The 21,731-nt window shown below is 35.7% G+C and overlaps 1 protein-coding gene across 1 annotated transcript in view; it reads left to right on the top strand.

Annotated features, from left to right (window-relative positions):
- The window catches only part of AGBL4 (AGBL carboxypeptidase 4), a 1,386,151-nt gene that overhangs the window by 710,551 nt on the left and 653,869 nt on the right, over positions 1–21,731 (top strand). Inside the window, exon 4 of the mRNA XM_055341596.1 lies at positions 2,263–2,357. Within this exon, the coding sequence (XP_055197571.1) occupies positions 2,263–2,357 (95 nt within the window). The remainder of the gene's footprint in view (positions 1–2,262; positions 2,358–21,731) is intronic.

The raw sequence follows: 21,731 nt of genomic DNA on the forward strand, positions 1-21,731 counted from the left end.
TTATGGATGCTGTTTCTTGTGATGCATTTGAGGTAAATAATAGATACTTAAGTGTAAAATACAGAGAGCCATGATTTCCTGCACCGCCTACTTCCAGATACCTTTGATTCTCACAGCCACATGTTGCCTTGCTAAGTAAGCTGGAAAACGTTAAAAGAATGTTAGGTGGAGAATGGCAAGAGATGGTATTGTTTTTGTATGGAGTGTCATAAAGAAAGTTTAGTCTTTATGGTCTTTTATTAGCTTCAATTCCTTCATGCCTAAAATTGAGCTAACATAGACAACTTTTGCTTATGGATGAAGTAGCTAAATAATATATTATATTTCAAAGACCTGGGAAATTTTCCTAGGTAGAGGATACTAATGATCAATAGACACTTCACTTTCTCATTTCTTTATTCGAGCTTCACATATGAACATTATTTCTGTATTAGATTTTCCCTTACATTTAGCATTAATCTAGCTCCCGAAAATGCAATATGGCTTCCAGATTCACTGGAAATGGATCTGACACCTGGAAAATCTCAGAAGAGAAAACGGGAATTAAGCCCCATGAGGTTCAAAGGCCATTTGTCCCCTTGATATTGATTTTTCTTAAATCAGACAGTAGCCAAGACCATGGGAAAAGTAATTGAACTGACAACAGGCAGGTCCAGGTTATTAATATTTGAACAGTCTTGGACATTCTTGATGACTTAATTTAATGACAGAAAAGAGGTCTGCAACTTAAATGCCTGGTGATGGGGTCAGTAGCTGGGTCTCTGAGGAGAAAGGAAAACATGTTATTCCAAAGAGCTTATTTCATAGAACAAAGCATTTTATAGTAGTCCCAAATATGAGTCCAGAGAAAATAGTTTTGGTTTTCTTTTTTAAGAAAACAAAATTTTAAAGGCTTAAAAAATTACCATTGTATTTATTTTTGCCCTTACTTTACAAAACAGGCTTGGTTAGAGTTATGGAATTTTGGAACCTTAGTGAGTAACTCAAGGATAGAGATCATGGACATTTTACTTATCTTTTTTTATTCTCTGGATTTAAAAATCAACTTTCCATATATTGATTGCATGACTTTGGACAAGTTAATTAAACTCTCTGAGCTCAGTTTCCATACCTGTAAAATAGAGATGTTAATATTTTGTATAGTTAAAGGGAATATTTAAAATTAATAAAAATATATAAAATTCCTAGCACTTGATATTTTATAATATATCAGATGATAAATATTTGCTCAACGAAATAATATGTGAATTTTGATGCTTCCCTTTCTTTCATTGCCTATGGAGAGAAAAACTAACCTATGGCAACCTTTTGAAAGTTTTCACTTTTTCTCTATTTTTGCTACCCTTGTTCTAGATCATATCCTCTCTCTTTTGGACTATTTCAATGGTCATTACATGTATTTTAACCCCAATTCTCTTCTCTTTCCCCATCTCTCTTCTCCACTTAAAATAAAATTGCTTACTAAAACAAAGGGTGATCTCTTTTTAATTATACCATCCTTCTGGAAATATTTTAGTTATGTAGACCACTCCACTCCCCCATTTTAAAGATGAGGCCCAGAAAGGGGAGGGACTTATCCAAGTACCTATGCTTCTATAAATTTATGCTGAGATTAGGGTTGAGCTCAGTATCTCTCGCCCTCAGCAGAGGATAACAAAAGAAGGTGCAGAAGAGAGCATATATCCTCCAGGTTATATGGGATGCTGAATAGTTGCAGAATTTTTTTAACTTCAACAAGCATTCAGTTATTATCTTTTTTGAACTTTAAATGCAATACTGTTACTCTGATAATACTGTTATTCATTTACATGTAAATTGTAGGTCAACCTGGAGAAAGGGCACAGTTAATAAAAATAGCTAAAACTTATGTAGCATTAACTATGTACAAAACATGGTTCCAAACACTGTACATATATTAACTTAATTATCATCAGTAATCCTAAGTACTGTTATTATCCTCATTTTTTAAATGAGGAAACTAAGACATAGGAAAGTTTAGTAGCTTGGCAAGGTCACATAGCTTGAGAGTGTAGGGTGGGATTAAAACTCAGACTTCCAGGTTCCAGAGTCTGTGCTCTTGACTACTATACTAAACTGCCACAAATATATTGAATTTCTTCAGGCACCATTTATTATCACTTTACTTTTGGCAACTAGTCCATATGGCTTCCTCTAACCCTGCTTATCATTTCCATTCCTAATTAGCAGGAAGTGACAACTTCCATAGCATAATCTTCTGATAAACTTTTCCCTTTTTTTCAGAGAGTCATTTTCAACATTGTTAACTTCAGTAAAACCAAGAGTCTTTATAGAGATGGGATGGCCCCTATGGTGAAATCTACCAGCAGACCCAAATGGTAAGTGACCGGAAAGGGACCTACTTCTCGTTGGAGAATTTGACCCAGGTCTCAGAGTTTATGTGCTGGGTGGCTAGGGTTGAGCCATTCTGGCACTGAGAGGAGTAAGATGAGTTTTTTGATGGCCATCATCTGGGATCTAGGTTTAGGGCTCTGCGAGAATTTTGAAATAGGGAACATGTTTCCACATATGGAATAACCAGCATTCCATTAAGAGGTCAGGTGCAGTCTGTTACTTGGTAAACTTCCTGTCCTGTTGGCCTTTTATCATGGTATCTTATGTGATTTGTGGATGTTAAAGTTATATTTGCCCATTGCTGTATCGAGGGTGAGGAGAGTTTGATAGGCTTGCTTAAAATAGCATTATGGTGGTGATGATGATAACTGCTCTCACTTAACTGAGAGCCTATTTTTATATATTTTACATTTGCTGTCATTATTATCACAACAGTTTTACAAGAGAGAACTTAAATATTCCTATATTACAGATGAAAAAATTGAGGCTAGGAGAGGGTAAGTACTTTCTCAATACCATAGATACTTAGAGGAGGAGCCGGTGTTATTTATATTACCCCATACTACCATCCAAACCACTTAATTTTTCATCCAACCATTTATTTATTCTTTCAACAAACATTAATTGCACCAAAATGAGAGTTTTTAAAGACAGAAACCAGTGTTATTCATCTATCACACAGTAGGTATTAATTGAATGCTTGCTGAACTGAACTGAATTCGTTTTGAGAATTCACATGTAACGTGCCTGGCACTTGCTAAGTGCTCAATAAATGTCATCTATTATTAATAGCATTATGTAAAACACTATACAAATGTGAGGAGTTGTTAATATTATTCTAGCTTTGATCCCTGTTCAAATTTTAATGACTAGTGAAAAGATCATCTCCAAATGTCTATATTTATAGAAAACTAGCAATTCATAAATATTGAATTGTGCTTTTATCTACAAACGATACTTGGCAATTTTCTATAAATGCTGGGCTGAGAAGCTCAGGTTTGTAAAAGTGTAGGCATTCAATGATAATAAAAACTGTTTATTACACAATAAAAATATCTTCCTGGGCCTATTTTTTTATGTTTTATTTTTTTTGCTTTGCTGCATCAAGTCAACTATACTGCTATTCCTGGATCTCCTTTTGACAATGGGATCTGGGTAAGAGGTAGGCCTTTGTTTTGAGTTTCTGAATTCAGCCCAGTGGATAAAAATATAGTACATCTCTCTGTTAATAGGTGTATGTGTAGATGTGTACTTCAAACCTTGCCAACAAAAGGACATCACTGTTGATCTGATAATGAGGGCCCTCAAAATAACATTGCACTTCTTTTATGAGGCTCTACGTTGGGATCTTACACAGCAACCATAATCACCATCCCTTTTTCCCAGTTGTTTAATGCTGGAGTCTTCTTTTTTATGCTTTTAAAATCTTAAGCCTTAATCATTTCATTTTGTTTTGTTTTGTTTCTTATGGATTATCATTTGGGGCCTGTCAGGGCTCTTGACAAGATTTTGAAATATTAATGAGTCCCTACATTTATATTATAATACCTGAGGATGAAGTTAGTGCTTTTATCCAATGTTGGCAGGCTCTCAGCATGGCCATTATCCAGTCATTGGGCTTCTCTAATGGTCTGAAAGAGCTTAAATGCTCAGAATTCAGTTTATTGTAGTTCATCAGGCTGATAAGACATGAGGTGCCAGAGCAAATCAGGTTGTTGGTATGTCTCATCTCTCATCCTTTTGACTTTGCTGACCCCGAATTTTGGATGCAGAGCTACTCACATTCCTTCATAGTCCCCTTTCTTAAAGGCAGACTAAGATATTGTTTACTTATAAGATTTTATTGATCACCTTAATGTGCCACATACTATTCTAGATATTGGAGATATAGTAGGTATATGACAGAAAAGATCTGTTCTCAAAGACAATTTTCTTTTTGGAATTTTATTAACTGATCTGTACATGCCATAATTGTTATGCTTCTTGCTACTGGTTTGTCCTGAAGATTCTTTCTGCCCTTTTGGTGTTTTCTGCTTAGGATTTTCTTCCATTTCTTGTATCAATTACCTGTATCAGAACCTGTCTTCCAATAGTCATTATTCTAAATGCTCTTAGGGCAACAAAAATAATATATGACTGTTTGGCTCTCAGATTATTAGATTTTATTGGCCCAGAAGGGTCCATCATAATTTAGGATTCTAGGATTCTAGACAACAGTCTTACTCAAGACTGACAAACACATTATAGATCCCAGTATTAGACTATCTCCTTTAGTGTTTTCCTAATTTTGGTTTCCCCAATATCAAGGCAAACAAACAAAAGAAGTTTCTGATCCATTTCTTATCTAGGGGATTCACTTCCTTTAATATCCCAAACAGGCCTTGGAAGAAGTCTTACTTCATGACAAATATTAAAAATTCTAAATTTCCTATGAAATATGTACCAGATTAGAAAAAGACACTTTCACCCCTTCAAGGTGAAATAAAACATTCTTTTTTTACTTCTGTTATAGGGGACCGTAACTGATGCTAAGTAAAGATGCCTTCAGGCCTTACCATAGGTTTGGTAATCAAACTAGGTGTAGAAGGCAGATGAGCAAAAGAAGCAATTAAAAAGCCATTGTGCATGGGTATCCCTGGGTGGCTGGGGGTTCAGCGCCTGCCTTAGGCCCAGGGTGTGATCCTGGAGATCCAGGATCTAGTCCCATGTTGGGCTCCCTGCATGGAGCCTGCTTCTCTCACTGCCTGTGTCTCTGCTTCTGTGTGTGTGTGTGTGTGTGTGTGTGTGTGTCTCATGAATAAATAAAATCTTTAAAAAAAAAAAGCCATTGTGCTTTTGACTACTCAAGATTATTCTGCCTTGGGGAGAAAAACTCAGAATACCTAGCAGCAAAATGGAGAAGTTGGAATATTAAGAAGCTTTCTGCCTGTTTTAGTTCACTCTAATTTGTTTTCATGTTAGACTTCTTAAGAAGTATTGGTTGTTAAGGCCCAAGTTTTTGCAACCACAATTCATTAATATTTTTAAATATTGTCCAAGGCTAAATAAAATTGCTTTGTGATAGGCAGTGCAGGGAACTGGCATTATAAGGCAGCCAAAATCTATATTCTTATTTAAACTAAGCCTAGAATATTTATGCAAGCAGTAAGTGGTGGCATTAAACAGACCTCAGGACTCCCTCCCATATTCTGTGCATGAGGAAGGTGGGAGATGGGGACACAGATATGCAGGAAGTTGTATGCTGCTGTTTGGTGTTTGGTAGGTCTGAAGTAACTTTTCTAATTACTTGTCCATTATAATAGATTGAGGATATTAGACTAAATCTCAGAAGTGGCTTCTATTTAATACAATTCTTTTGAGCATCTAACTTTATGCTAGGTCTTGGGGTGATAATATGAATCTGATAATATGAATAATATGATCTGGATTTTTTAAATTTTATTTTCTACATGTTGAAATGAAACACAAACAGAAATAAGTACAATATTAGGAACATTGTGCTAAAAACCACTATGGAATTAATAAAGTGTGCTCTGAGATTAGAGAAGAGAAATAAAATTATATGATCAGGGCTGTGGAGAGTAAAGGAGAATCTTGGGGGTGCACTTGGTACCTCAGCTAGATCTCAAGGAAATGAGACATGAACAAAATTAAGGAAATGGATTCTAGATGGAAGATATAGCATGATGAGCTATGATATTTCCTTTATAAGCCCCAGTTTCCTTACTGTAAAATTCAAAATAGCTTTTTTACGGTTTTTAAGAAACACATGTGAAATGGATGACTTTAAAAAGACTCAAATAGCTTATTAATTCAGTAAATTCCCTAACCATTTCTTTCATTTTTCCCTGACTCACTCAAGACTGACTGGGTAAACATTATGCCTTCTCTTTCTCCCTCCTTTCCTGCCTTCCCTTCATCCTTACTTCCTTCTTCCCTCCCTCCTTCTCCCTGTCAATAAATCCTTACAAGTAGTTGTAGTAGACCAGGAAATATATGCAAGGTATCAGAACAACATAGTAGAGAGAGATGTGATTACTGTTCTTATAGAGTTCATGGTCTTCTGGGCTAGATATTAAAAGTGAAACTATAGTAAAGTGTGATAACTGTGACAACAGGGAGAATTCAGCATTGTGGAAACTATTCAGCATTTAGGATTTAACCTGCTCCAAGGATAAGAGACCTTCCCTAGGTGTGTTACTTATGCTGAGAACTTAAAGATGAATATGTGAGATCATAGTAAGTAGGGATATGTGTGAAGTAATAAAATGTGTTTGAAGACTTAGAGATGAGAAAGAACATTACATTTTTTGATGAGCAAAGGCCAATATGATTGGAACGTGAAATTCTAAAGAGAAAGTGACTAGAAAGGTAGGTAGAAGTGAGATTGAGGAGAGCTTTGTAAGCCAAGGTAAAGAGCTGGATTTGATTCTAAAGGCACTAAGGCACTGTGAAGAAATCAAGCAGGACATGATCAGAATGGCAGTTTAGAAAGATCAGTCTTAATGCTTAATAGAAAATATCTTAGAAGGAGGGCAGTTGTTTAGAGGTTTTTTGCAATACCTTAGGCTACAGCTGATGATGAGTTAGATTGGTAACAGTAATGATGAAAACAAGTGGATAGATTCGAGGGTTAACAGATTGAATCTATTTAACCTTTAATTGAGTAGATGTGGAGGGTAAAAGAGAGGTGGGAGTTCTAGATGACCCCAAGGTTGTCTGGCATACACAACAGAAGGGATGGTGGTGCCATTTACTAAAGACAAGGGTTATAATATAAGAGGAAAGAGTTTTGGCAGAGTTGGTTGGAAAGAGGAGATGATGAACTTGGCCTTGGAAACATACAGCTAGATGTGCCTGAGAGATATCCAAGTGGAGATGTCAAGTAGGCAGTGAGGTGTGACTGAAGAGAGGTATTTGGAGGTACGGATTCAAGAGTTATCACCAGAATAGTGAGGGCAGATGTAGTCTCTCAGGGAGGTTGTATGAATTGGAGAGAGAGGATTAGGACAGAGCTCTGAGAAATTCCTCAGTTTAAAAGTTGGGTAGATGATGAGAATCTCACAAAAGAGAATCAGAGGAATTGGCCAGAGCGTTACAAGAAAACCAAGATAGTATGGTATCATGTAACCAAGAAGAGAGGGCTTTTCTAAAAAAGAGGGAGTGACTAATATTGCCACCTGCTACTTGATAATTAAAGTATTAAAATGTTCAACACTTGAAGTGATGTAGAGGTCATCAGGGACTTTGTTGTATGCCATTTTAGTGGCATGGCAGGAGTTCAAGCCAGGTATATAAGATAATGAGTGAGTTTGGGGATGAAGAAAATGTAAAGAAATGGAGACTATAAATATAGATGGTTCTTTCAAAAGTTTGGCTAAAATACAAGTATAACAAGTAAACAAGCAGTTATAATAAATACCCTTTTGAATTAAGTGTAGTGATAGTTATGTACAAATAGCAATGGCTCTATATTATTCTTAATGTAATGATGATTGATCTTGTGAAAAAAGAAACTGTTACAAAAATAATATTTTGTTTGAAAACTTATAAATTCATGGATTAATATTTAAAAGTAAAAAGTCATACATTTAAAATTAAATCATATCCCTTGGCCCCCCCATATACCTAATCTTTCTGCTTTATTTTTATGTATAGCACTTATTACCATCCAGCAAACTGTAATATATTATTTATTTTATTACTTGTTTCTCTATCTATTAGAAAGTAAGCTGCAGGAATAGGGATTTTCGTCATTTTTGTATTCATTTGTGTATCCTTAGCACCTTAAACTGTGCTTGGTATATAGAACATTCTCAATAAATATTTATTAAATGAATGAATTAATTCATTATCATTGTGCTGAACCTAACAACTGTTTTTAATTTTACATAATTCTTTTTTAGTTGTTTCCATGAGCACATTTTCACACACCAACAAATATAAATACCCACTTATATTCTGTTCTTTTCATTTAATGTTGTATCAAAGCAATTTCTCGTTTTCTCCTAGCGTTCATTATACCATAGTTGAAGAATTGTTTACTGCTTTTATATATTTACTCCATCATCTCTCTATTGGTGAGCTTTTAATTTTTTAATATATTTTTTCAAAAGTAGATAATATTGGATAGATAGATAATTTGTCAAATTATTTTTTAGAATCAATTCCTATGAGATTACAGGATTAATCACTATAAGCTTCTGCTATGCATGCTCTCGAAATATATTGCACCAATTTAAAATGCTACTCTTGGTCAGTGTCTTAGTTTTACTGCAATATGGACAGCATTCAGAATTGTCATTGAAAAAAAAAAACACTAGTTTAGGAGATGAAAGATGGTCCTTTTCTTTTTTTTCCTTGTTCTCATTTGAGCTTGTGTCTTAAGAATATTGGCATTACTGTAGTGTCAAAACTGAGTTTCCAAAAAAAAAAAAAATAAATGCATTAAAAAGAAAAGGCAAGACATTACAGACATTCTGGGAAAGGATGGAGTAGATGCACTCTTCCCTATTTCTTCCTAAGTAGAGCTAAAAACCACATACGTTACTTATGGAACAAACAGAAAACCTGAAAAGTGGAGAGAAGAGGGAAGATTGGCTGTTCCTTAAGACCTGAGAAATGATATAGTGGTGAGTTCCCTAGGTGTGATTTTTGCTTCATATATGCTAGAATGGATGCTTGAGAAACCAGAAACATAGAAATGCCAATGGGCACAGATAAAAAAAAAATGTCTTCCCAAAGCCTATCCTTGTTAAACAAATGACCAAAAAAAAAAAAAAAAAAGGCGGCGGGGGGAGGGGTTGGCCTAGTAGGGCAGAAAACTTTAAGACAGTAATTGTCCAATCTAGCCAAACACCATGGTAAAACAAACAAACAAACAAACAAACAAAAAAACTGCCCATTTCCACCCTCACCAAGGGAGGAGTGGTGAGTCTAGACTTCCATCTTTCCTCCAACCCTCTACCAGGTGGTGTCAGAGAAAAGTAGGGAACTGGGAATTTCATTCCTACTAGTCAGTAATGAATACTTTCTTCTTCTCCAAGATGTCAGACCACATGAGGAATCTGGACTTTTACTGCTTGAGGATGGGATCAGTAACAGAGGGCAGGGGGCAAAGAAAAGAATGAATGAACCTGATGATAGAACAATAGAAGTTACTAGATCTAACAATAGAGGAAAAAAATAGACTAAAAAGAAGAATGAACAGAACCTCAGGGACCTGTAGAACCAAAAATCTAACATTCATGTGATTAGAATTCCAGAAGGACAGGTGAAAAAATTGCTTGAAATGGCTAAAATCTTCTCAAATTTGGCAAAAGACATAAACCTAGAGATTCAAGAGAGTGAGTGAGCCCAAAACAGGAAAAAATGAGGGAAATCCATGCCAAGAAACATTACACTCAAACTAAGGAAAGAAAGAATCTTTTGTTTGTTTGTTTGTTTTTAAATTTTATTTATTTGTGATAGTCACACAGAGAGAAAGAGAGAGGCAGAGATATAGGCAGAGGGAGAAGCAGGCTCCATGCACGGGGAGCCCGACGTGGGATTCGATCCTGGGTTTCCAGGATCACGCCCTGGGCCAAAGGCAGGCGCCAAACCGCTGCGCCACCCAGGGATCCCGGAAAGAAAGAATCTTGAAAGCAGTGAGAGAAAATAACACCTTACCTATAGAGGAAAATAAATTTGAACATGACAGATTTCACATCAGAAACTATAGAGACCAAATAAAAGTGACACACTGTTCTTCAATACTGAAAGAAAAGAACTGTAAACTCAGTATCCAATATCTAGCAAAAATATCTTTCAAGGATTAAGACATTTTGATGAAGGAAAAACTTCATCAAAAGGAACAAGAGTATTTGTCAACAGAAGACCTCCCCTAAAAGAATGGGAAAAAGAAGTTCTTAAAACAGAAGAAAAATGATAAAGACTTTTGAAATGTTAAAAAGAAAGAAATAATATAAAGAGTAAAAATACAGGTAAATACAGTAAACTCTTTTATCTCTGCTTTCTAAATTATATGTTATGTTGGAATGCCAGGGTGGCTCAGCGGTTGAGCGTCTGCCTTCGGTTCAGAAAGTGATCCTGGAGTCCCAGGATCGAGTCCCACATCGGGCTCCCTGCATAGAGCCTGCTTCTCCCTCTGCCTGTGTCTATGCCTCTCTCTTCCTCTTTGCGTCGCTCATGAATAAATAAATAATCTTTTTTTTTAAATTTTTATTTATTTATGATAGTCACACACACACACACACAGAGAGAGAGAGAGAGAGAGAGAGAGAGAGAGAGAGAGAGAGGCAGAGACATAGGCAGAGGGAGAAACAGGCTCCATGCATCGGGAGCCCGACGTGGGATTCGATCCTGGGACTCCAGGATCGCGCCGTTGGCCAAAGGCGGGCGCTAAATCGCTGCGCCACCCAGGGTCCCTAAATAAATAATCTTTAAAAAACTACATGTGATGTTGAAGCAATGATTACAACATTGATGCAGTTTTCAATATGTGGAGGAAATATTTAACATAAGCATATGTGGAAAGGTAAAAGGATTTAAAGAGAGGTAGTTTTTGTACTTAAAATGGTAAATGTCAACACCAATTGACTGTAATAAGTTATGTATATATAATATAGGATGGTAAGTGTGAGTGGAGTGGGTGTGATCATAAGGGATAGCATCTGAGAGATCATTGTGGTGATGATGTAGTTTTTATATCTTGATTGTGATAGTGATTACATGTAATAAAATGGCATAGACCTATGCACACATGGTATACTGATGTAAATGTCCTGGTTTTGAAATTGTTATTCATTACTATAATTATGTAAGGTGCAACCTTTTTCTAAAAAGATTTTATTTATTTATTCATGAGAGACACACAGAGAGAGAAACAGAGGCAGAGGCAGAGGGAGAAGCAGGCCCCATGCAGGGAGCCCAATGTGGGACTTGATCTCGAGACCACAGGATCATGCCCTGAGCCCAAAGGCAGACACTCAACCGCTCGCTGAGCCACCCAGGCATCCCAAGATGCAACCTTTGCTGAAGCCTAGGTGAAGTGTACACAAGAACTCTGTAATATTTTCGAAAATCCATGAGAATCTATAATTATCTCAAAGCAAAAAGTTAAAACCATATTACTTAACCCACTCCTCACAAAAAAGCCCCCAAAATATAAGAGCATTTTGAAGAATGTCAACAAGTGCAGAAGAATCTGAAGATTCCCAGAGACTGAATGAGGGTTGGGAGGAAAACATGGGGGGAGAGTCTTTTCAAATGTGTAACAAAAGGAAAAACTAAAAAAAAAAAAAAAAAAATCATATCCTAGAATGAATAATGTAACCTGAGGAAATGTGGAACTAGGTTTAGGGCAGTGGGGTGGGAGTAACATGAACCTAAGTCTGTATTCCATCTTTGGGTCTTCTAGTAGCTCATTTAACCTCTCTGTGCTACCATTTCTTCACACAGAGCACAGCAAGGTTGTTCACTCTAGATGATTTTCACCCTGTGCTGCCTGTAGAGTCCTTGCATAGGGCAAGGAGAAAACTCAGTAAAAATGCCGACCGTTTTCTCTTATTTCCACCAGAGCAAATGTGCTTTTGTCTGCTTCACTTATCAGTTATCTGAATCAAATTTTATTTTAAAAAACAGGTAGACTGATATCCCTCACTACTCTATAAAATAGAGATTATTATCCACAGTCTTTCAGATGGGGAAATAGAAACTTCAAGAAGATATATGACTTGTCACAAATCATACAGCAAGTGAGTGCATAACAGAGCCTGGAGCCCACATGGGAATGGCTTGTCTACCTATCACTTTCCTCATTGTGCCACATTGCCTTCAAATACAAGTTGAAAACTTTGAGCTTGATAACAATTTCTAACAATTTCTTTTAGTTTTATACAGTGTGTCCTACCGATAGAACCCATCCAGCAGTGGGAGGCTCTCTGCATGTGGTGAGTTCTGGACCTGCCTCAGTAGAAAGAGGATAGTCACCTGTCAGGGAGAAAGTGGAGAGGATTCCCGCACTGGGAGGGAGGGTGGACCATCCATATCACTGTCAGTGTTCCCAATCAAATGATAGGCCATACTGGTTAAGTATGATAGCTATTATAATTGTTTTAACATCAAAACTCAAATTGAAGGAAGCACAAAAAGGAAGAGAGAAGGAATCTATGCTGCAATCCCAGTCATGGGATGGTGAGACAAATGAGAAAGTAAGTAAGAAGCGAAGAGAATTTGTTGGTTAATGGACCCAAAGGTGGTGATTTCTAAAATCCCTTCATATTCAGGCTATGGTCTAAAATATTATATGATTCCAGTCTTTTTGTATAGAGTTGAGTTCAATTTAATTCAAGATTAATGTGCATCTTTCTGCCATAAATAGCTTTCAGACTTTATACTAAGTGCTTTGATTCTCTTGGAACCTGGGAAGAGTATCTGTCACTTTCCCAATTTTACAGATGAGCATACCAAGGCTCAGGTTGTGGAAGTAACTTGCCCTAATAGTTTAGGAAAGAGAACGTGGCAGAGCTGGTATTTGAATGTAGATTTGCTTATTTTAACCTTAATTGTTTTTCCTATTAGAGTATAGTAGTGATTAATAGCTTAAGCTTTGGACTGGAAAAATCTGAATTTAACCTGGCCCTGTTGTGTTTGTCAAGAGGAGGATATGGGACTCACTCAAGATCATACAGCAAGCAAGGGCAGAGCGGAGCCTGGAGTCCACATGGGACTGACTGGCAAGCCTATTGCTTTCTTCTGTGCTGCCACACTGCGTCCCTTTACTTTTACCCCGGGTGAAGGGGCTGAAATCCAACAGCCTGGTGCTGGAAAAAAGCATTGGCTTTGTGGTTAAATAGTCAAACCTAAATTCAAATCTTACCTCTTGCCTTTGGATGGTGCCAGTAATAGCTACCATTAATCAACCTCAAATAATACACTCCCTATGCCTCAGAAAACATCTAGAAAAATGTTGCTACAGCCAATGTCAGAAAGTGCTCTCTTCTAGGATTTTTATGGTTTCACATTGCAAATTTAGATATTTAATTTATGTTTAGTTTATTTTTGTGTATGGTTTGAGAAAGTGGTCTAACTTCATTCTTTTACATGTCACTGTCCAATTTTCCAAACACCATTTGTTGAAGAGACTTTTTCCCACTGCATATTTTTGCCTCCTTTGTCAAAGATTAATCGACCATGTAATTGTGGGTTTATTTTTTGGTTTTCTTTTCTGTTCCATTGATCTATGTGTCTTTATGCCAGTACCATACTGTTTTCATTACTACCACTTTGTAATATAACTTGAAATCTGGAATTGTAATATCTCTAGCTTTGTTTTTCTTTGTCAAAATTGCTATGGCAATTTAAGGTCTTTTTCTGGTTCCATAGAAATTTTAGGTTTGTTCTGGTTCTGTGAAAAATGCTACTGGTATTTTGGTAGGGATTGCATTATATATGTAGATTGCTTTGGATAATATAGGCATTTTAATAGTATTTTTTTCTTCTGACACATGAACATGTAATGTCTTTCCATTTCTTTGTGTTATCTTAAATTTCTTTCCTCCATGTTTTATAGTTTTCAGAGTACTGAAACAAACAGAGCACCTCTTTGGTTAAATTTATTCCTGGGTATTTTATTGTTTTTGGTGCAATTGTAAATGAGGTTATTTTCTTAATTTCACTTTCTACTGCTTCATTATTAGTATGGAAATGCAAAAGATTTCTGTCCATTGATTTTGAATCCTGCAACTCTTCTGAATTCATTTATCAATTCTGGTAGTTTTTTGGTGAAGTCTTTCAGGTTTTCTATATAGAATATCATGTGATCTGCAAATAGTGGTGATCTGCAAATAGAAGTTTTAGTTCTTCGTTACCAGTTTAGATGCCTTTTATTTCTTTATATTGTCTAATGCTGTAGCAAGGACTTATTTTCTTTTAAGGTTTTATTTATTCATTAAAGACACACAAAGAGCGAGAAAGGCAGAGACACAGGCAGAGGGAGAAACAGGCTCCATAAGAGGAGCCTGATGAGAGATTTGATCCCAGGATTCTGGGATCACAACCCAAGCCAAAGGCAGATGTTCAACCACTGAGCCACCCCAGTGTTCAAGTAGCAAGGACTTCTGGCATTATGTTGAATAAAAGTGATGAGAGTGGACAGCCTTGTCTTGTTCCTGACCTTAGGAGAAAAGCTCTGTTTTTCACCATTGAGCATGATATTGGCTATGGGTTTTTCAAAAATGGCCTTTATTATGTTGAGGTATGTTTACTTTGCAGAGGTTCCTTTTTTTTTATCATGAATGGATATATGGTATTTTGTTGAATGCTTTTTCTGCATCTATTGAAATGATCTTATGGTTTTTACCCTTTCTCTTACCGATATGGTACATCACATTGATTGTTTTACCAATATTGCATCCCATCTGATAATAAATCCCATTTGACTGTGGTTTATGATTTTTTTAATGTGTTGTTGGATTAGGTTTGCCAGTGTTTTGTTGAGACCTTTTGCATGTATATTCATGAGAGATATTAGCCTGTAGTTCTCTTTTTTTTTGTGGTATATTTGTCTGGTTTTGGTACCAGGGAGATATTGGCCCCTTAGAATGAATTTGTAAGTTTTCCTTCCTCATATATTTTGGAATAGTTTGTGAAGAACAGGTGTTAACTCTTCTTTAAATATTTGGTAGAATTCACCTGTGAAGCTATCTCATCCTGGACTTTTGTTTTTTGGGAGTTTTTTGATTACTGATTAAATTTCATTGCTGGCAATTGATCTGCTTAAATTTTTATTTTCTTTGTGCTTTAGTTTTGATGAGTTATATGTTTCTAGTAATTTATCTATTTCTTCTAAATTGTCCAATTATTGGCATATAGATTTTCATAGTATTTTGTTACAATTGTTTGTATTTCTGTGATGTTGGTTGTCATTCCCCTCTTTCATTAGTGAATTTATTTCTTTAGCTCCTCTTTTCTATAAGTCTGGCCAGAGGTTTATCAGTTTTGTTGGTCTTTTCAAACACTTAGCTCCTGGTTTCATTGATCTGTTTTAATGATTTTTTTTAAATGTCTATTACTTACTTCTGCACTACTCTTTATTATTTCCTTCCTTTTGCTAGATTTGGATTTCCTTCCTTTTACTAGGCTTTGGTTTCATTTGTTCTTTTTTTTCTAGCTCCTTTAGGTGTAAGGTTAGGTTGCTTATTTGAGATTTTTCTTGCTTCTTGAGGTAGGCCTATGTTGCTTTAAACTTGCCTAGACCACTTTTGCTTCATCCCCAAGTTTTGAACCCTAATATTTTTATTCTCATTTTTGTTCATATGTAATTTTTTATTTCCTCTCTAATTTCTTGGTTGACCCATTTATTAATTAGTAGCATGTTATTTAACCTTCATGTATTTGTGCTTTTTCTAGATTTTTTCTTGTGTTTGATTTCTAGTTTCATAGCATTATGGTTAGGAAAGATGCATAATATGACTTAGATTTTTTTCAATTTGTTGAGACTTGTTTTGTAGCCTAATATGTGATCTATTTTGGAGAATGTCCCATGTCCCCTTGAAAAGAATGTGTATTCTGTTGTGTTAGGATGGGATATTCTGAATTTGTCTGTTAAATCCATCTGGTTCAGTGTATCAAAGCCATTATTGATATTCTGTTTGGATGATCTGTCCATTGATGTAACTGGGGTGTTAAAGTCCCCTACTATTTATTGTATTACTATAGATTAGTTCCTTTATGTTTCTTAACTGTTTTATGTATTTGGGTGTTCTCATGTTGAGTGCATAAATATTTGTGATTATTATATCCTCTTGATGAATTGACACCTTTACTGTTACATAGTGTCCTTCATTGTCTCTTTTTACAGTCTTTATTTTAAGGTCTATTTTGTCCAATATGAGTATTGTTATCCTAGCCTTCATTTCATATTGATTTACATGATAAATATTTCTCCATCCTTTCACTTCCAATCTTCAGGTTTCTTTCAGTCTGAAATGAGTATCTTGTAGGCAATATACAGATGAGTCCTTTTTTTTATCCACTCTGTCACCCTATGTCTTTTGATTGGAGCATTTAGTTCATTTATGTTCAAAGTAATTACTGATAAATATATATTTATTTCCATTTTGTTACTTGTTTTGTGGTTGTTTCTAAGATTTTCTCTGATCTTTTCTTATCTTGTTCTCCTTCATGATTTGTTGGGTTTCTTTAGTGATATGCTTGGATTCCTTTACTTTTATTCTTTGCATATCTAAAACTGATTTTTGATTTGTGGTTACCATTATATTTGTATATAACATCTTCTGTATGTAGCAGTCTTTGTTAAATTGATGGTCACTTAAGTTTGAATCCATTTTTACTTTCTCTCCCTCAGGCCCTCAGTTTAAGGTATATGGTGTCATATTTTATATCCTTTTATTTTATAAATATCTTGAATGCTTTTTTACAAAAATACTTATTTTTTACCACTTTTATGTTTTCTATTTTTCATATTCTCACCTGTGGTCTTTACTTTCCATGTAAAGAGCCTCCATGAATATATCTTTTAGGGCTGATTTAGTGTAGTCAGGTTTTAATAACCACTCCTGACTGATAGGGTGACCAATCATCCCAGTTTGTCTGGAACTATGGGGTTTCCTGGGATGTAGGAATGTAGACTTTAATTTTAAATTGGGAATTTCCTGAGAACGCCAAGACAAATTGATGACCTAACTCCTGAATGAAGAGGCAGAAATGAAGGCTCAGGGAGATAACTTTAAGGACAGAACAAAGACTGTGTATTAACTTTGGGAAGATGAAACCAAAGGCCACAAAAACAAATTGGCTTTGTCCACTAATACTCTAATTAGTTTTATCATTAATTTTAATGCTATTACCAATTATCCTTGAATGTTTTCTTATAAAATAATAGTACTGAGAGCTATGTTTGATTGAGGTTAAGTTTCAAAGTGCTTGCTTTGACCATGGGTTAGGAATCACTAAGAAAACCTGAACATTTACATGGAAACTTAAAATGGCATTATATTAAAGTGTCCATGCAGTTTAGGAATTTAAGAGTGGGAAGTAGAAAGAGATCAAGAATAGGAATCTAAAAATCTGAGTTCTAGCTCTGTCAATCTGTTTTGAGATTTAAACAATCAGAAAAGATACATATTATAGTAAAATCTCTGTATTCAAAGGTGTTCATTATAGGGTGATGGATAACAACAGCAACTCAAATCAACCTAAATGTGAAAAACCAGTATTAGTAAATTATAATGAGTCCAGCTGATGCAATATTATATGGATATTAAAAATAATTTTCAGGGATACCTGAGTGGCTCAGTTGGTTGAGCATCTGGTCTTGGTTTCAGCTCAAGTTATGATCTCAGGGTCTTGAGATTGAACCCTACGTCTGGCTTTGATCTCAGCATGACATCTGCTTGGAATTCTCTCCCTCTTCTTCCCCCTGTGCTCTTCACTCATGCTCCTGTTCTCTTTCGTTATCTAAAATAATTAAATTTTAAAAAATAAAATAGTTTTCAGGGATTTGTAATAGCTCTGGAAAATGCTGATTCTGTATAAAATAAAAAAAAGTAAAATACTGTATATAATTGTAATAATAGTGTGAAACCTACCCATATGTCAAATATGCACACATATAATACTGTTAACTGATGTCTTTGGAAGGTATGATTATGGTAGATTTTTGTTTCTTTAGAGTTTTAAAAGTATTTTTAGAAATTTTACAACTTTATATTTGTGAAAAAACAAAGTAATATTTATTAAAAATAAAATAATACTTTGTTAAGTGATATTAAAATTTACTTGTAATATGATTCAAAATGGTCACATCATTGTTTCCTCATCTTTAATAATAAAATGGATATAGTGTAATAGAGTATCCTTCTGTTCTCCCAGAATATTACTGAGATCATTAAAGATACTGGGGAGTGGAACAGTGAGACATATTTGGAAATAGAGGTTGTGTCCAAAAACCTAATTCTGAGATGAGACAGACATTTAACCGTATCAATCACCTGTGGAGGTGGCTTGCTAGCTGCACCTATTAGCTTGCAGTAGCTGATTATTAACTTTTCATCAATTTTGTAAGTTGATTTTTAAATCATTGCTAGCTTGAAATCATCATGTATTTGTATCATGGAATTTGGAAAATGCTACAGATAAGGGCTTTATATGGCCTTAGGCTAGAAATTCAGATAAATTTCTTATAAAACTTATTTTAAACTTAAACTATGAAAAATGCATGGAGGAAGTCTCTGTGAATAAAATTAAAAAGCTTTTAACTCTCTGGTCATAGTGGGTCTCTTTATCAGGTCTCATGACCCAGGCCTCAGGGAATTGGACCTCCTGTAGATCCCAAGGAGGTGCTGAGAAATGCCACAAGCAGCTAGGACTGACACTTGCTACATATAGAGAAGTAATGCTTACATCTCAAATTGACATCAGCACCTCTTGAATGTCTGAGAAGCTGAAAAAATGAATAAGGACATGTAGATTCTTATATTCACAGGACTATGTCTCATTAGGGTAATTTGAGGAAGGTTTATTTATAAAGAGCCATTATATTAGGGATGGATATTGTGTAGAACTAGAAAGGATGTACAAGAACCTGGGACTAGTAGTATCAGAACGGTCACCACCGTTAGGGGAATGAGAGGTTTCTGGAACCGAGGAAGAGAGAATTGTGTAGAATGTGTTGCTTTGAAAGTTGTGGTGACCTTCTATCAAGAGGCACAGTCAGTCTTAGATAAGTTCTCAGGATGGGGTACCAGGACAAGTATACTCTAACCACCCTCTCCTTTTTGTTTCTGATTGCTTGCTAGACTTCCCTATTGGAAGACCTAAACAGAAGCCAGATATACAGATACAATTGATGCAGTCCATAGAAGTCAGCCACCTTGGGCAGAGCAAAGGATAGAGAAGGGTGGAAAGTGGTTACAGAGGGGCAAATGGACTATTTCCAGTACAGTTTAGCTTCAATTTTCTGCTGGACTGACATTTTCATGCAAAATGTGTATAATAATGCCATACTTTTCAGAATGGTTTTGAAAGATTGTTAGAAAATAGATGAATCACCTCTAGGAAGCATGCAATGGCATGGTAATGTGTCCAGAAATAGTCGCAATTATTATTGACTATATTGCTTCATATTATTGAGCTTTACTTCTCTATCAACAAAATAGAGAAAATACTACTTTCTACCCAATCGTTATTATAATTATAAATGTTTATCTTAAGATGTGAAAGCACTCTATAACATGATGCTTTAAATAATATTTAATATTGAATTACTGAAAACTCAACTTTCTGTTTCTAGATCCATTAGATTGGAAGTTTTATCATTAGTTTTTGTTTTACTTAGTTCTGTATCTCCAGCACCTAGACTGTATTTAGCAAAAAGTAGGTGCTCAATAAATAAAGGTTAATTTAATTAAAGAGCCTTTTATTTTTATTTTTATTTTTTTTAAGATTTTATTTATTTATTCATGAGAGACACACACACAGAGAGGCAAAGACACAGGCAGAGGGAAAAGCAGGCTCCATGCAGGGAGTCCCATGTGGGACTCCATCCCAGGCCTCCAGGATCACGCCCTGGACCGAAGGTAGGCGCTAAACTCTGAGCCAACCAGGGATCCCCTAAAAGAGACTTTTAAAAGCTTCCTGGTCTTTCTGATTGACCAGATGCTCTGAGAATGCTTCTTGGTGCTGGCCCGCCCTTAAATCTGGGACTGCCTTGTTCTTCCAATGGTCATCTTCTGTGTGGGTGAGGAAGTCTTAAACCTACTGTATCCATTGACCTTCCTTTTCATATAATCCAGCACAAAGCCTTAGTTCTATTCAGTCTGGTCTCTTGCTCATCCAAGTCCTCCATGTCCCCAGTGTAGTGGCACAAGTCAATGTGTTTAAGAATGACTCAACTATGTCATCTTCTGAGCTCTTACCATGTATCAGCCACCTTGGACTTTTCATGTACTTAAGAGGAATGTGGCCCACCCTTTTATACACTGCATTTGTTCCTTCTACAAAAAAATATCTCATCCTCTTTCATTACTTATAGAAATCCTCCTCACCAATGGTTTTTGTTTGTTTGTTTGCTTATTTCCTTTTTCATACTTCACATTTTATTTCAGGCACATTCTCTTTCTGTGCTTGGAATATTCTTCCTTTTTTCCCCTCCCCACTCCTACTTTTCCTAGATAATCCCTATATATGCACCAGGCCTCAATTTGAGATGCCAGTTCTTTGGGGAAAGCTTCCATCAGTGTAATCACTAAGGTGAGATTAAGCACTCCTATACCCACAGAGCTCTCTCCTATCAGATACTCTGTCATATTTTTATATGAATTTAACTTCCTTCCCCTATAAAATTGTAAATTGCTTGAGCTCATGGCAAATTTATTTATCATGTCACAGTGTCTGTATTGGGGTAGGCCAACTTTTGTATTAGATTGACCATAAAACGTCTAATTGAGCAAATACAAGTTTTTTTCCTTCATCATGAACAAATGGGCAGGGCATCTCTTAACCATACAGTCATGCAGGGACCCAGGCTGACTGTTATCTTCAATGCTTAGCTTCTAGAGTTAGTTATGCATCATTTCCTTTCCAGCCAGCTGGATGGGGAAAGAGGTAGAAGATCCCATGTGGTAGCTTCCAAGTAGCAGCCCTGGAAGTGACTCATATTACTTTCAGTCAAATTCTACCAACTAAATCATAGTTTAATGGCTTTGTGTAACTTTAAAATATCTGGCTATTTGTGGAAGAAGTAGAGATCATGGATTTTGATAGATAGCTGGCAGAGTCACCTATACCCCCACAAATAGTGACTCGCATTTTTATTAAGTGATTGAATTAATTAATCCTTAATAGTATGTATCACATACATTAAGATTTCTCTGATTTTACTAAGAAAACATTTAGGTTTGCATCATTTTTGTGGCACTCATTTTCCTTTATCTAAACTACATTCATTTGTACAAATCTTGCCTCCCACCAAAAATTAGATTCCTTGCAATAATGTCTGGCATGTGAAACAGTGAGGTCTGGTGAGATCTGTATGACTTTGGAATCATAGAACCTCAAATTTGCATCTAGATCTGCTAGTTAGTACATGTGTGATCTGGGATAATTTCCTTGGCCCTCTGAATCTCAGTTGTTATTCATATTCATGGCCTAGCTTATTTCTTTGGGCTTCTACTAACCTTTCTTGATTATGAATCAATACCTTGAATTTCCTTTCAGTTAATGTTAACTGACAAAAATCACAATTAGATCAGATTGGATTTATTTGGGGCCATGTGTTTACCTTTTAGGATAATTAAGTGATTGGATAAGGAAGAGAGACCACGGATTTCCAAGGA

The sequence above is a fragment of the Nyctereutes procyonoides genome, unplaced genomic scaffold (assembly GCF_905146905.1).
Source record: "Nyctereutes procyonoides isolate TBG_1078 unplaced genomic scaffold, NYPRO_anot_genome, whole genome shotgun sequence".
Taxonomy (NCBI): domain Eukaryota; kingdom Metazoa; phylum Chordata; class Mammalia; order Carnivora; family Canidae; genus Nyctereutes; species Nyctereutes procyonoides.